General features: G+C 39.8%; 1 protein-coding gene across 1 annotated transcript; it reads left to right on the top strand.

Moving 5' to 3' along the window:
• The first annotated feature begins 487 nt into the window (after positions 1 to 487).
• Positions 488 to 16,699, top strand: ATAD5 (ATPase family AAA domain containing 5). Its single transcript, XM_042865272.1, is given in 24 exon segments — positions 488 to 564; positions 1,148 to 2,062; positions 2,064 to 2,917; positions 3,049 to 3,136; positions 3,676 to 3,837; positions 4,334 to 4,469; positions 4,986 to 5,070; positions 5,488 to 5,669; positions 6,458 to 6,615; positions 6,956 to 7,109; positions 7,328 to 7,621; positions 7,768 to 7,858; positions 8,298 to 8,380; positions 8,492 to 8,637; positions 8,745 to 8,895; positions 9,312 to 9,482; positions 9,986 to 10,101; positions 10,962 to 11,055; positions 11,265 to 11,329; positions 12,135 to 12,315; positions 12,971 to 13,155; positions 13,417 to 14,249; positions 15,112 to 15,276; positions 15,461 to 16,699. Coding segments are annotated over 24 exon segments (5,454 nt in total). The 5' UTR covers positions 488 to 498; the 3' UTR covers positions 15,540 to 16,699.
• Positions 16,700 to 16,719: the final 20 nt, after the last annotated feature.

The following is a 16,719-nucleotide window of genomic DNA, read 5'->3' as shown; positions in this document are numbered from 1 at the left end:
CGGCGGCGGGCGGGCCCCCGGAAGGGCCCCACATCCGCGGGCGGGGCGGGAAGCGCGGCGGGGCGGAGCGGCGGTCATTGACGCGGTCTGGCGTGGGGGGGAAGAGGGCGGCGCCTCGCGTGTCGGTGCCGTGACGTCACGCAGCCGCCGCTCCGCGCGCCGCGGCGCCAAAACCCGCCCGCCGGCGGCGGACCGCGGTGGCGGGCGCGGCTCCCCCCGGCACGTGACCGGAGCCGCGAGGGTGGGGCCGGAGCGGCCGGCCTCGAGCCGGGCTCACGTGACAGCAAAACGCGGACGGCGATTGGCGGAGCGGGTGGATCACGTGGGCCACCGTAGCGCCGCCCCCTTCCGCGCGCAGGTCCGAATTCCGTCCCGCGCGCGCTTTTCTGCCCGCGTCTGTCAGGCGGCGGCCATTGGGCCGCGGCGGGGCCGCTCCATGGCAGCAGCGCGCGCCTCCCGCTGCGCCTGAGCGCTCCGCGCCCCGCAGCACTCCGGGGCATGGTGGGCAGGCTGGCCGTGGCCGCGGCGGCCGCCTCTCTCCCCGAAAGGGACGGCGACGTGCAGGTGTGCGGTGGGGAGGAGTGCGGTCGCGCTTGGGGTCGGGCCGCACCGGGACGGTCAGGTCGCCGAGGGGCCGGGAGCGCTCCTGGTGGCGGTGGCCGAGTGCGGCGGGTCCGCGAGCTGAGCCGCCTGCTCGGGAACGGGCGGTGTTCCGGCTGTGTGCTGCGGTGCGCCGCGGTGCGCTGCGCTTCGTTCTGCGCGGCCTACTCGGTGGAGCCGTTTTCTTCCCGTGGTTCTGTGTGCCCTCGCCGTCCCGGCAGGAGCTCCGCGCCGGTGTCGCCCCGCCATGGGGCCGGAGGAGCCGAGCTGCTCCCAGCCCCGGCCGCAGGGCTGCGCTGACGGCCCCTAATGCGCTGGAGGTGCCGGGGTCGGAATGGGGTCGTTCTGCTGTTGTGAATCAGCAGCTCCGTCACTTCGAGCTGGGGAGGTTTGGGAGGACGGGGTCGAGCGGTGTGTGCGGGGACCCACATAAGTTCGTGTCTTCCAGGCGTCACTGCACGAACTTGGATTCCATGTCTGATTTAGCCATACCACATCTTTGCGAGGTTTTAATAGCCAGGATTAATGTGGAGCTTTTTTCTTATAGCCACGCAAGAAACGGCGAGAGGAAGACGTGAAAACAATCACAAGATATTTCTCACCATTAGCAAAAGCAGGGGGTAAAGCATCGTCACCTCCAAAAGCCAACAATATATTGGATTACTTTAAAAAGACATCTGCAGCTGAGAAAGCTCCAGCAGTAGCTGGGGAAATTACAGTGGAGTTCAGTGATGATCAGGATTGTTATATAGCACCCTCAAAGCTGAAGAGGAAAAGGAAGAGAGCTCATCTAAATAATAAGCGAAGAGAGATGAAAGAATTGGAGAATGAATGTGTAATAGAAATTAACTGTGATGACAGCGTAGGAGCAACGAGGCTAAAAGAAGACAGTGATGATTTCATAGCTGCCTGTGCTTTAGGTGACCAGAAAGGTGGAGGAGAATTAGCTGAAGGTAATAAGCAAGGTGAGAATTTCTCAGATGCAGGCATCTATGTTAAAAGTGATAAAGTTGGTCCTGAAATAGATGCAACAAAAAATAGGATAAGAAAAACAAGGAAAAGGAAGAACAAAGTAAATGTGGATTTGTCTGGAAGTTTTTCGTTTGAGAACCAGCTGAATGAAAAGTGTAGAAAAGAAACTAAAGATAAGAAAAAGAAGGTATCTCCTGAAGTGGCAGAATGTGTTGCTGTTATTAGTGACTCAAGTTTTGAAGTCCATACAGATGATAAGACATCTCAGGCAAATGACAGTATAGTAACAGTGTCGTTTGAGGACTTCTTGAAAAGCCAAGGAGAAAACTATGTAGAGGATGTTGAAGAAGGCACAAAGCCAACGCTGGGCAGTTCTGTTACAGTAAATGAAATGGACCAAAGTGGTACTGCTAGTGACCCTGAGAAGTGTGAGGGATCTCAGCAGCTACCACTGAGAACAGTAACTGTTCTTGCACAAGTTCATTCCATTCCCCCCCAAATCAACTTCTTTACGTAATGAGCAAAAAGGTTCTAAGAAGATAGCTTCCATTTTTTTGAAGCAGAAAGTCTATGTAGAAGAAGAAAGCAGCCCACCTCTTCTGGAGAGCGAACAAACCGAGCAGGTTACTCAGAAAAGAAAATCTAATGTAGTCATTGAGGAAGAGGAATTGGAGTTAGCTATACTAGAGACTGCAGGATCCGATTCTTTGAAGATGAAATCTACTCTGGAAGAAAGGCATCAGTTCATGAAAGCGTTTAGGCAACCAACATCAGATGTAAGAAAAAGTGGAGTTAAAAAGGCACCTGGGAAAGCAAAGCAAGTAATTGGAAAGTCTTCAAAAGACAGAAAAGGCCCTGAGGGTGACAATGTTTTAAATAAGGCATTAGAAGGTGGGCTATCAGAAGATGATGTGGACAAACGCATGCATTCTAGTCCTGAAAACAACAGAAGTAAAAACAAAAGACCTGAAAAGTTTCAGAGAAAGGGAAGCAAAAGAAACAAGGCTTTGGGAGCTAAAGAAAAATGTCTTTCAAGTACTAGCGATTATAACGAAGATAAAGAATCAGTAGGTAATGATCAGATGAAGGAAAGTAACTTAGATGTAAGAATTTCATCTAGTCCAAAAGTGAATGAGTTGAGGAGGAGCTTAAGGCAAAAGAAAACTGACACATTCAAAACTATTACACCCAAAAAAACCAGGATGAGAGGTACCTGTTCTGAGAATGGAAGTGTGTGGCCTCTACAGACTTCCACACCAAAGGCAAGCAGGCAGTATTTGAAGAAAAGCAATGTGTATAAGGCTGAGGTGATTACAGTGCCCTCTGATGAGAACAGCCCAATAAGGTAAGTGTTTTGGAATAGATTCTGGGTTTTTGCACTTTGTTTTGTTTTCCTGCAAGTATCTTAAGAGAAAGTTGTAGTTATAATTCCTTTCATTAAAAAGTAATGATTTCATAACACTTTTCCCTAATTAGAATGAGGTTTACACGGATCAATGCAACTATAAAATCAAATAAAGGTGAAGCAATGAATAATGAAGAGCTTAACTCCAAAAATCTAAAGGTAAATCATGTAACAGCTTGTGTTTCAGTATGTTGTCATTTACTATATGCATATAATTGTTAACATTGAAATTGTCTAGTATAATAAAGCATGGTAGTACACAGATGTCCAATTGAAGGAGAGCATTACTGGAATTTGCTATAGGATTTGAGGTAGCTTCTTGTACAGTTACTGCACCTTTGACTTTAAAATGTTATGAAAAGCAGCTTTTACGAATATAAATAACAACTCTGATAGGATGGCATGCTCATCTTTGGCATGTTCTCAAGGTGGGACGTAGTGTTTGGGCAGAACAGCTTATGCTTAAGAACATCATTGCCCAGATCTTCTGTGGAGTCCTCCCAGATTGTCCTGTGGATGACCAGGAGAATCCCCTGTGGGTGCTCCCATTCCCCCTTAGTTTGCTCCTCCTGACTGTTTCACTTTTTACCTGATGCAATCAAAAGTTGATTAGAAATCGTATGTTAGAGATAATGTGATGGAGGAATTGCTATTAATTGCTGGATATCTTGGTTATTTTGTACTTCGTTTGTCAATAGATAAGCTCTACTTCTAAAAACATATCCAAAGCCAAACAGCTGGTGGAAAAAGCAAAAGCTATAAGGCACAGCAGATCAAAGGTGGAGGACTCACCAGCTCCTGTGAGGCGCTCGTCTCGGCAGCAAGCTCTTGCTGAAAGGAAAACATTGCAAGAAAATGAAGTAAGCCTATGTACTTCATAAGGGGAAACGCTCTCAAGTTCTTGTGACTTTGTTAAGCAGCAAAAATATTTCTTAGACGCATTTTTTCTTTAAGTACAAAGTAAGGTAGATAAAGATAAAATAGTACAGTGAATGTCAGCTACGTAACTGCCAGGCTGGAAGGCACAAGTGATGCAGAGCTGTGGAACGCAGCAGGAGGTCATGCTTTAGGAGCAGCTGTTTCTCTGTCCTGATAGACAGTGTCTGTTCCAGGTGTGTGTGCTGTAGGCATCTACATTGAGAGGGGAGTAATTTGGGGCTTTGCTTATACGTTGGCTATCTTATTCTGTGCATTGCTTCTGTGTAGGTAACACTACTCTGTAATTTTATTAATCTCCAAATGATGTTTGGTAACTTCTAGGCTCTGTAGCAGTTCCCTCAGCACCTGTCACTGTTTGTATTGCTAATGAAGGAGGAAAAACTGTTTCCTTTCTAAATTTGTTTCCTTTTCCTATAGAAGTCAGTAATAGTTTTACATTCAAGCCAGAGTAATGACAGTTCTACAATGCAGGACGGGAAGCAAAAGAATCTTCGAAGCTTAAATGATGTTTTGGGGAAGTCTAAAAATCTGAAGGCTTCTAAGAACTCAAAAGGTAATTGAGTTTTACTAAAAGAGTAATTTAACAATAAAGTCTATTGATCAATTTATTTTATAACACTTCTGCAGTAGAACACTTATCTTTTCCTTTGATTTATTTGGTATTCCAATGTGCACCTTTAATTTTTATGAAATGAGTGAATGCTGAAGAAGTTACATATAGGTGCTGCTTTGTTTCTCTATCTCCATTCAGGGAAAATTATATTTACAGCTTACTAGATTTTTAAATAACTCCCAATGCATGCTGTGTTCTGTTGTCTCGTACTTTTTTAAGGATTTTTCAATGTACTGATGAAATAACTAGAAATGTAACTGCAGTGGATCTTATTAAAATATGTTTGCTTTAGGAAATAGAGCTTCCCTTATGTTATTAAATGATATGTGTAGATAGTGAGCATGGAAGCAAAGTTACAGTGCACATGTGATGTGAGAGAGAGAGAGAGAGAGAGAGAGAGAGACCCTTGCATGTCAGTGCTGACCTAATCACCATTTTATTGCTGTTTCTCTGAAGGAAAACTGGGATATGTGCCTCCACTCCTGGGCAGAAATGCTCCGAAGTCTACAGATGAACCAGTTGTGATTTTTGATGATAGCAGGTCAGTGTTCAAAACTGCAGTTGGTTAAGAATCAAAATTATACACATATGACAAACTTAAAATACTTACTGAAATGTGGTGTAAATGTTTGTGCTGCTTATCCTGACAGATACGTTAATCTGCTTGCAAAATCTGGGGGGTTTTGTGAGAGTTGAAAACTGTTCTTGAGCCACTTTAGGTGGCTGAAAGTCTAGAGTGCCATAAAACATCTCAAATAGCATATAAAATACAAAAAAATCAAGAGATGGGACTCTAATAACAAAATTTGAAGCTTTAAACCAAATATGAGCTTACTGTATTTAAATTAAGTTGAACGGTTCTTCTGCATAAATTCATATATAGAACGTGATTAGATTCTGTCACAAGCCTTGTATACCTGGTAGTATTAACAATGTTCTTCCATTTCTGTCGTTAAAGCCAAGATGCATCTGAAAATTCTCAAGATGATGATCAGTTCAGAGCAAAACGAGAATTCTTGATGAGTGGTTTGCCAGAATTACTGAAAAGACAGATTGCAAAGAAAGCAGCAGCTATGGAAGCATTCTTTCTAGCCAGTTCATATTTCAAGGCTGTTGTTCATGTACAGCAGAAGGATGACTGTAAGCTTTTGTTCTGCTATTTATCAATGTGTATGATTTGAAGTAGACTTCTAGGCAATCTATTCAGAAAAAAGGGAAGCTGAAAAACAGCACATTAACTGGAATAACTGACAGTTTGTTCTTGTTTCGTATGACAATAAGAAAACAAAAGAAGCTTTCAGGGAGATGCTTTTTAAACACAATTCTCACATTAAATTGGTGCAAGAGTAATGTATACTGTGGGAAGGGAAAGAATATTCAAAAGGTAGTCTTTTGAGATCTAATTTGGAGAATGTTAATCTTGTTGGACTTTATTGGGCACAAGACATTTCCTTCTGACAAAAGCAAAGTGCTTCTCAAGAGAGAAAAGACCGACCTTTCCTATTTTCCTTTCCCCACTAAATTAGGGAGTCTGCTCCAGTGTTCTTATGAAAGGGCACAACAGAAAACCAGAAGGCAAAGTAACACTGAGCAGATTATATTTGAATCCAACTAATGAACCAGCAAAATCCTTTGGAGTGCATCAGTCCTCCTGAGAGCTGGTGAAGGTGTGGGTGTTTGTTTGGAGGTAGCAGAACCTGGGACTGGTTTCCTGCAGAAACATTGTGTGCCAAATTGTGCCAATTTGTTCTGCTTGTGGGAAGTGGAATTAGTGAAGATAACGTCGGTGCAGTGTAAATTGAGTAGATTTGACTTTGATGTAAATGCTCTTCCACCTACAGCTTTCTTACTGTGGGATGTTTTTGTCTGGTTTTGTGTCTCTGTTTATCAGATTTATGGGGTTTTTGTTCCTCTTCTTTTTTTTTCAGTTTGTCCAATGTGGAAATTGAAGTCACCATTGTGTCCTGCACTAACTAAGCTAAGGAAACTGAGTACTGAAGTCACTAATGTCACAAAAATGGCCATCTCACTTGGTGAATTTTCAACTGTGCAGTCAGAACTGACTGGAAGCCGTTCTGCACCTGTGGTTAGTGCTTCAAAATGGAAGGTTTTATTACAAGAAAAATGTTGGGTGTTTTTTCTTTCTTTTTTTTTTTTTTTGTGAACTTGATTGGGGGGGTATGGAGGAGACAACACACAAGCAACACCAAAAAACCCTGTAGTTTGAATCCTTCATTGTTAAAGAGGTTTTTTGTTTGCTTATTTTCTTTTGTGGCTGTGTGTAACACCAGACAATTCTCGAGTCAGGAAGATTTGTCATAGACAAATCTCAGGTCTTCACTGGGCAGCTACCTTTGTTATCTTAAATTATGCAAAATTGTAATTGTTATTCTTTATGTTAAGTGACCTTTTATTTTGTATTGCAGTTCTCTGGCCACCGGCCAGTTTTCTCTGAGGCGTTCAGGAAGGGTTTGCTAGAGGAGGTTGTGTCTTCTAACTCTCAGTTTCCTGTGAGAAAATACTTCTACAAGTTTCTGAAAAAACAAACAGAGCGGTTGCTTTTAGAAAACAGTATGCAAGGTTAGTAATCTGCATAGGAAAAGTAACATGTAAAGCCATGTAAGAGGCAAGTTGGCACTTCAGGAATGTTTCAGTGAAAGAATGTTGTTGGAAATAAGCTGGTCCCGCATTTTATGTTATTTTGACCAAATTCTTCAAATGTGGTTTGAACTGCAGTTGTAATACCATAGCTTGAATTCTTTTTTTCTTAACATTTTCAAAGTTCTTTTTTTCCATAGGAAGCAGAGATGCCTCTTCAAATTCTGAGGTAAATCAAAAACCTTCTGACAACTGGAAGGAAACCAAGAGGAAAAGGAAAGAAAAAGAAGACCAAAAATCAAAAAGGAGAAAACAAACAGAGAATAGAGAGATTGAATTAGAATCCAGAGTTCCCAGGAGTGTTATCACTCCTGTACCTGGAGGAAAACAAGCAGGTGCAGAACAAGCAACACACTTGGAGAGAAACAAAAACCAGAAAGCAGATGTTAGGACAGAAGATACTGAATGCTTATTAGAGACAAATGCACTTTCAGGTACATGTGTACTTCCTGTCTGATTTTAGTTGTCTTTATATTGAGGAAATTGAGATTCCCACTAGAAGCCCTGTGCAAGTCTTAATAGTTAGCCATGAGTAATGGACAGTGCTCAATTAAAAAGAAAATTGACTTTTTTTCTGTAGGTGTTGAAGATGTGCTTTGGACAGAAAAGTATCAGCCTCAGGACTCCAGTGAACTTGTAGGGAACAAGAAAGAAATTGAAAGGCTGCATAGGTTGGTTGTGCTTAATTATTTTACACTGTGGGTAGGGTGTGTCTGGCTTTTGCTTTGCATTATTCCTGGAAAGTTGCAGAAACAAATTAGCAGTTGATATGAATTGCATTCTAGTCATGGCTTCTTGGATAGCAATACTTGGTGTGTAATACAGCAATCCATCTTGCAGACAGCACTGTACGTGGCAAAGTGTTTTCCACGATTTAAATATTTCCCAAGGTGATCTAACTTTGTACAAATCAACTAATACAATAGGGAAGGAAGGAGTTGTTCTTCACAAAATAATCACACCTGAAGATCTTTTTTTAATTGTAAGAAACTTATTGTGCTTCTAAGAAAGACAGTAAGTGGCTGATCTCAAGTTGTATATTCTCTTCCATCTTTTCATTTACTTACTTCAGTAGTAATTTTTTTTGTTATTGTTCTGTTCCTTTTATAGCTGGTTAAAAGAATGGAAAAAAAGAGCTGATTGGGAAGAAAAGCGAAATCAAAAAGGGGAAAAGGAGGACAAAGTGCATGAAGGTGCTGATAGAGTTCAAAATGACATATGTAGTTTCCCCTTAAAGCTGACATTAAAACAATATGAATTGGTAATGACTTGAACAGTCCTTTCTCTTTTAAATAATTCTACAGATTCTTTGGATAGCCTTGATTTTAAAGATGATAAATCTGATATTGAGGAAGAGAATAACCTTTGCAATACAGTTCTGATAACTGGCCCACCAGGAGTGGGGAAAACTGCTGCAGTATATGCTTGTGCTCAAGAGCTTGGTTTTAAGGTTGGTGGAGTTTTTGTCAGTACTATTTTTCTTATTTGTACGTAGTGATATGAAGAGACTTGTAACACAAGATGTCTTTATTATTAATTACTTAAATACACTTGCAGATATTTGAAGTCAACGCCTCGTGCCAGCGCAGTGGCAGACAAATACTGTCTCAGCTAAAAGAAGCTACTCAGTCTCACCAAGTGGACAAAAAAGGCATTAATGCACATAAGCCTTGTTTTTTTAACAGCTGTAGCAGTGCAAAGTCACCAAGTAAGTTTCACAGTTATGTTGGTACTCTTTAGGAACTGAGCTCCCAAAACCATTTTTCAACGTGAATCGTTTAAATAGCAAAGTTTGTCCTGCCCCTGCAATAACAAGAAACGCTCCATAGGTTAACACAGCTATGTACCAAATTAAATAATGACTTTATCAAATTATCAAAATGACTGGTTCTTGATTCTCTTCCTTGATTATTTCTGTAGTGTTGGAGCAAGTGCTGTGGTGCTTTGAATAGAGAGTTGAACACAAAGCATTCCCTGAGCAGAAGAAAAGTAAAATAAGCAGAAATCAGTACAGTAAAGCTGTCCTGTCCCGTACTATAAACAAAATTTGACTTTGCTCTACATTTGCTTGAGAAATGCCATCTTGAGATTACATTTCAAACTTCATATAAACATGTCTTGCAGAAAAAATGTACTCTCCGAAGAAAATCGTCTCACCAAGAAAACCTCCACTGTCACCAAAAGGAGCAGGATTGAAACGAAACCTACCCCCTAAAACACTTGCAAACTACTTCAAAATGCATTCCAGATGTAAAGGTAATGATGGAACAGTGACAGCTCAAGAAAAAAATAAAGGTAGGTGTCACTAATTAATAGCTCATTATCTTTAGCAATGGAAAAGCTACACTGTACTATTGTATAGCTACACAGGACATAGTTTGTCTCTGAAAAAAAATACAGAGTAATGTGAGGAGGAATGCATGAACAAAGTGCTGGGTGGATTTGGAGCGACAGCGTAGTCCACAAATTTCCAGGCAACTGTGCTGCATTGTCTTGAAAGGCTTACAGAGCATCTGTGCCATGCCCCCAAGATATCATAGACTACAAGCAGATTTGGATTTGATGTAGAGTTAATTTTACAGTAGTCAGCCCTTCGCCAATTGCTGCTGAATTCCCAGCAAGTTTCTTGTTTCTCTTTAAATGAGAGATATCAAAAATGGCATCATGCTTATAAACTTGTGTCAGTGTAGACTTTTTTTAAGCAGGTTGTGCATAGGGTGTTTTGTAAAGTACAGTTTAGAGTGTGTATTTAAGCAGTTTCCGTCTCTCTCTGTGCTCAATTCTTTACTTATCTGCAGGAAATGCTCAGAAGTTGTGTGAAGAAAGAAATGTTCAAAATAAGTCAATAAGCAAAGAAGTAGAAGATGGAGAACATAACAGAAAGAGTGCAACATCTCTCATACTTTTTGAAGAGGTAAAATTCAAGTGAAACATTCTGATGTGAGCAACGCATCCTGTCTGCTTAGAGAACTTAACTTTCTTCCTTCTTCCATGGGACTTTGAGGTAGATTCAAAGGCAGGGATCATCAGTTATTTAAAAAATGAATGCAGTATTTAATGGTTTCATTCTCCTAAGTACTCTTCTTTAAGTAGCCCCAAGTAATTGTTTCCCTTGTCTTCAAAAACTAACTTTAGAAGATAATGGAGCTACCTACGGGCTGTCTGTCAACTGTTGTTCACTGTTGGAACAGTTTGCAGAATTCCACTAATGCAGTTTGTTTGATTGTCAGCTATTTTAAAGTTGTTTTCTACATGTCTGCTCTAGACACATTAAAACAGTTACCATCAACAGCCCAGTCGATAAAACATTTAAGTCCATATTAAATTCTCTTCTCTATGCTTTTACCTAAAAATACAGCTGAATCTTCAACAGCCAATGCAAAGGTGCAGCCACGAATATCATTTCAAGGAAGTAACTGAAGTGTAGCAGTGTTTCTAACTGTGGGCTGATCTATAAATCACTGGTGCAATGCTACTTAAACAAATCAAGGAAAAAACTTCACAGTCCTGAGCAACCTGCGTGGTGTGAGCAGTTAGAGGGGAAGCAGGGAGTTGGACGTGGTGATTGCTAAGGGCCATTGGAACCTCAACCAGCCACTCGGTGGTCCTGTGAGCTACAGCATAGAATGCCATGGTGCTGTGTGCTGACAGGTGTCGTTTCTGATGCTTTGTACTGTCACTGCCTGTGCCTCTTTAGTGTGAAGTCTTGCTCTGCAGTTAACAGACTGCAGATGCACTAGCTGTTATTTTGTATTTCATTTGTGTTTTCTATAGGTAGATATAATATTTGATGAAGATGCAGGATTTCTAAGTGCAATAAAGACATTCATGGCAACTGCAAAGAGACCTGTAATTCTTACTACCAATGGTGAGTAGAGCTTTTTCCTGTAATCAGACTTTGCAGACAGAAAGGCCTCTTTGAATAATAGTAATTTAAATGGGAATGGTTGAATGCAGCTCATAATTGTAAAACTTAAGGTGTAGAAACTACAAAGGAAGCCTTTGAGTGCTTAAGTAAAGAAAACAATCTGTTTTGAGCAGAATGTCACTACAGTTCACCAATCTCTCTTTATATAGATCCAACGTTTAGCTTAATGTTTGATGGCTATTTTGAAGAAATCAACTTCAGAACTCCTTCCTTGGTAAGTCTGTGCTTGGAAATGCAGATTATGTCCTAAGCAAGTTTTTTTCAGCTGATTTAAAGTTACTGAAGTTTATAACTGTCTGATGGAATGGATCTATATTATCAGACAACTCCTATTTTAGCTCTATGTAAGAGTGTGTAAGATGGTTTTTATCTTTACATGTCGAACTTAAGATTAGCCTGAAGGAATTTTTTTCATAACTATTTAGTATTTTTGATCACTTTAGTCCTTAAGGCATAGTGAATAATTTTGTAGGAGACACATCTAATAGTCTTGACCTGAAGACTGAACGTGCTGGTATTTGTTCGTTCATAAAAGATAAAACAACTCCTCTAGAAATTGTATGGGGTATTCCTTTAATATTAATCTTTAGTGTTCTATATGGCAAATAGTTTTTCCTGCAGCTGTGTATCAGATTAAAAAAAAAAAAAGAGGGAAGTAACTTCTGAGATGGGAGACTTTCTTAGTGCAAAAATGAAAATCCTTTAGGATATCAGAAAATACAGATTAGAAAGAAAGAAAGGCTTTTAGCTGAGACCTCTTCAATAAGGAACGAGGTGTACGTAGCTTTAGGAATGTAGGTAGAATGTGAGTGCTTACTTCAAGTTGAATTTCTACACTGGACTTAATTATCTGGTGTGGCCTGTTTGGGTCTGGGACAGAACTCTGAGGTTTTGATGCAACTTAATGAAACTATTTTATATTACATAGAAAAAAATGTATTTCTAGTTGTTTTGCTTTTGTGTGACATTGCAGTATTAAGTGGCAGAGTTGTTCTCAGTGGTTTTTGTTTAACTTTTAGACAAATGCTGCTAGCTATCTGCAAGTGCTGTGCTTGGCTGAGAATCTACGAACAGATGTAAAAGACTTAGCTGCTTTGTTAACCACAAATAACTGTGATATCAGGCAAAGTGTTCTCTACTTACAATTCTGGGTTAAAAGTGGAGGTGGATACTTGAAAGACAAACATCTGGTGCTTCGTGGTAGGTTGATTTTAATTAAAAAACATTGTCCTATCTTAAGATGACTGATTAAATGAAACTGTTTGTAACAGTGGATAAACACAAGCTAACTTTCTGTAAGATCTGTAAAGATTTGGTGGGTGTTTGGGGGATTTTTGTCATTGTTGTTAATGTGTTCTCTTGTACTTCAAAACCTTATATTAAAAATACATGTATTCATATATGCATAAGGGACGTTTATCTTTGGAATAGCAAAACTGCACAGAGCAGAGAGCCAGTAGCTGTGTCCCTTCAGCTCAGAGTTTGCAGTTCTTTATCCATTAGTGGAGTTAGAGGCAACTCACCTGAAAGACAGAACTGAAAAAGGAGAAAAACTGGATAATTAGCAAGGGAGCAGCCAAAGGATACAAGGATACAGGAGGAGTATCTTCAGTGTGAGCATGTTACACAGATGCATATAACAAATAATTTCTAATGGCCACGTGCAAAAAGGGAGAGTTTGAGAACTAAGGGAATGAAATGGGCAAGATTGGGGCAATTTCAGTTTCTGTATGCATTCAGAACTGCAGCATTCTTCGTAAAAGGAATGAAGGCAAACTGGGGGGACGTGGGGGAGAAAAGCCGGTAAGTTGATGATGTAGCTTTTTTTCAAGTGATGTCCATTGTCTTTGTGCAGGAGAAGGTGAAACAAATCCAGCAGATCAAGCAATTAATTCTGAAAAGACTGCAGGTCCCAAGATTGACTTTTCTCATGATGCCCCACCTCAGGAATCTCCAAAATGTGATACAGGCTGTGTGGAGACATTGCTTGGCCTTAAGAATATCCTGTTGCCGTCAGAAGATTTGTTCACATTTCTTAAGGTATTTTGCTAGATATTTCAGTGCAGTTGTCACTATGAATATTATCTTGGAAGGAAATCTTTTTGAAGAAGTTTGTTGTCCAAGTTAATATATTCTCTAGTAATTAAGCAAAACGCAAACTGAAGCAGTTGGCAGAAAACCTCGTCCTTTGCCTCGTAACTAAAGCTGGGAATATGAGGTTTTCTGTAATATGTTTTGCATTAAAATACATTATTTTTAATATATAAATTAATATACTTTTCCACAACTATTATTTTACAGCAGAAGATCACAACCAAGGAGAACTGGGATAAATTGATACAGCTTCTCACAGAATTCCAGCTGAAGAAAGTGGATTTTATATATAGTAATCTTGAATTTCTTCTCCCTTTACCAGTGAATTACCTTTCAAATCAGTCTGAAGCATCTAACCCTATACCTGAGAGGACTGCCGTAGCTTCTTCAAAAAACAGTTCCATTAACAGTTACTGTTATGGGAAAAGTAACTCTGGGAAAAAATCTAGAAAGACAAAGAGCAAGAAAAGGCTTGAAGAATTGGATGATAGTGACTTATTTGATACTGGACTGAACTGTTCAGCTGAATTCTTAACTTTGCCATCAGATAGTCCTCCACCATGTGCTAAAGTGAATGAAGAGGAATCAAAATTGATGAATAACAGAAAAGGAAAAGAAATGAAAAGCAGAGCCCCATCAAATGACAGAAGATGTGCTCTTGTTGTTCAGTGTCTGAATTCTCTGACTGAATTTGTGGAGGACATGTCTTTTTTGGACTGCTGTATAAACAGTCCTGCAAAGGAGCCACTAGAGTTCTCTAAAGATGAAGGATTCAACTGGATGAATGGCAAAATCAAAAATGGTCTGTGTGATGAATTCAGTATTGAAAATACTGATTGGTGGAGCTCTCAGAGCTGCAGTGAAATAAAAGCAGCTATTGAAGCACTTAGCTTTAACAAATGTTCTGTTAGTATTTCTCAAAACTTGGAAGCCTCTTTGAGCACAAGTAATACGCCTGGAAGTGATCAACTTGAGGGACTGACTTTGCATATGTCAGACACGAGAAATTCTGTATCTTTCAATCAGTCAGCTGATTTAAGGTAAGGCTTTGCTAATATTTCTGGAGTTATTTGTCCAGAAGAGCATTTCTCAGTGTAGCACTGCTTCAGATGCTATGCCAACATCAATGTTTTCAGTAGGCCTGAGAACACTGGAATAAGTTGTTAACTTTGCTTAAATGAGCTCAAATTAACTGCTAAGCAGTTGCTGCCCAAAATAACATTTGAATACCCTGACCATAATGTTCAGGAATGGTGGCTGTAATGTGGTCTGTATACTTTAAATTCAATTCACACACTGTTACTCCAGTAAGAAAAACAAAAATTTAAAGAAATTTAAAGGCTTTTCCCAGTCAGTTGGACTGAAATTGGTTCTGAAGGTACCAGAAATGCAATTTTTTTTTTCATCTAGTGCCTGGTTATATTGAGTCTGTATTACGTGTGTAGGTGCTACCTGGTGAAGATAAATGTAATCCAGAGGTACTGCCTTTCTGTAATCAGTACCCAGAAGAGCAGTGTCAAAATGGATGTATCTAACCTGTGACCATGTGTGGCCAACACAGCGTATATCCAGAATGGCAGTTACCTGATTCTTCTATTTTTTTGAAGGCCACAGATGCCTTTGGCTGTCTGATGGATGTACTCAACCTCACATTCTTGACTAGACTGTGAAGACCTCCCCAGGCTAGACTCTGTATTTGAGCTAAGAACACTGGGAAAACTATCTTCAGCCCCTCATGTTTTTAAGGGCATCTGTGTGATGCTGTGTAACTAGTGCAGGTATCCGCTGAAAGCAGATTTGGAAACCAGTATCTCCTTAGCAGTTTTAATCAAGTGGATTTGATCTTAAAGTTGCAGATACGTTCTTGAACAAGAAACTGTAAAGCTTCGTTCTTTATTTTAGCATCCACAAAAAAGCACAGAAGAGGCTGGCAGTCATCAGAACTGTATTTTCCAGAGCTCCTTTGAACCTTGGAAATAAGCAAGCCAGCATACTTGAGTACCTCCCTACTCTTCGCAGCATTTGTAGGTCTGAGAAGCTTAAAGAGCAAGGAAAGACAAAAAGAAGGTAAGCTTTGCTTTTCTTAAATCTTGCTATGCTTCAGTATGCAAGGTAGTTCAAGACTTTTGGTAAAATATTTTCTTAAATCTTTCTAGACAGAAAGGGTAGATGTTGCTTTTCTGAATGTTTTATCTGCCATTTGGAAGTAATTTTGTCATCTTGTAGTCATTCTTCCTTTTTCTCTTTTTAGGTTTTTGCATTATCTTGAAGGAATTCATCTTGAAATACCCAGACAAGCAATGAGCAGTCTGTCTCTAGACTTCCCTTAGAATCACTAGCACCAGAAATACTTTGTGCCTAATGGTGGTATTCTCACCATAATTGCAGGGTTTTTTTACCACGTTATTTTATTGTATATTCAGAGCCATTTGTATATTAAATTTCTATAATTATTTAAAATACTGTAAATATCTATTGTCATAATATTGCTCTCCACATCTGAAATGTGGGTTTGTTTGGTGCTTGTCAGTACGTGCGTTTACAATATTAAATGCACCAACTGATCAGTTGGTACTACTTTGGTTTCAAACATGGAACTCTCAGCTTCAACAGCGTGCTTTCTTTTTCTCCTCCTCTTTGAGGAGATGATTGACTAAAATAGGCCTGATTCATTTGGAATTTGCATATGTGTTAAATAACCCAGAGTGAGAAGGGAACAGGGAGAGAAAGCAAATGCTTTTCTGAAATGTAAATGGCTAAAAACAAATCCCTCCTCAGTAACATGCAGATAACCAACCAAGTCATTACAGAGCACTGTGCTTCTATGTACATACATTTGTGTACATTGGTTTCACTTCATTCATATTTTCAGCTGACCTGCGTGTTAATCTCCTTAAAAGAATAGAGAAATGAATCCTGTAGTACAAGATGAACTCAGACGTTAGGTGTGATTTTGTAAATAACAATTATTCAAGTATTACTTCAAGTTCAGTAATATTTAATTGCTTCCACTTTTGTATATTGTGTTCTATTTTTATACTTCATTTTCTATTTGATGACTTCAGCCTCATTGTTTGTGATACCATGTTTTTATACAACAATATATCTGGTAAAGTCTTACTGTTCATATCAGAAGCATCCAAAACTGTAGCAAAGTCTAAAACAATGTTTTCCATCTGTGAAAATGTATTTGAGGATGTTCTTAACTGGAACTACTTCATCCATATTCTTTTCTGACTTTGTATTGCAGTTTCAACTGTGTTTTTCTTCTCAAACAGGGATTGTTGCAGCACAGTGGTGCTCTGTTTACCTCCTTGTTTCTGTAACAAGGCCGTTTTCTGGTACCTTCTGTTATCATTTTTCATGAATGAAAAATAATTATGGAAACAGTAAATTATTTGAAATAACGGTGCTGTAGATAACCTTTACACTTTACTCTTTCAGTAGCAGAGAACTATCAGTGAGTGAAATAAAGTGGTGGCTGTTAAAATTTTAATGGCTTGTGCTGCT

The sequence above is a fragment of the Lagopus leucura genome, unplaced genomic scaffold (genome assembly GCF_019238085.1).
Source record: "Lagopus leucura isolate 7727_CA_CO unplaced genomic scaffold, USGS_WTPT01 Super-Scaffold_797, whole genome shotgun sequence".
Taxonomy (NCBI): domain Eukaryota; kingdom Metazoa; phylum Chordata; class Aves; order Galliformes; family Phasianidae; genus Lagopus; species Lagopus leucura.
The sequence above is the reverse complement of the archived record's forward strand: the minus strand, read 5'-3'. Positions and strand labels throughout refer to the sequence as shown.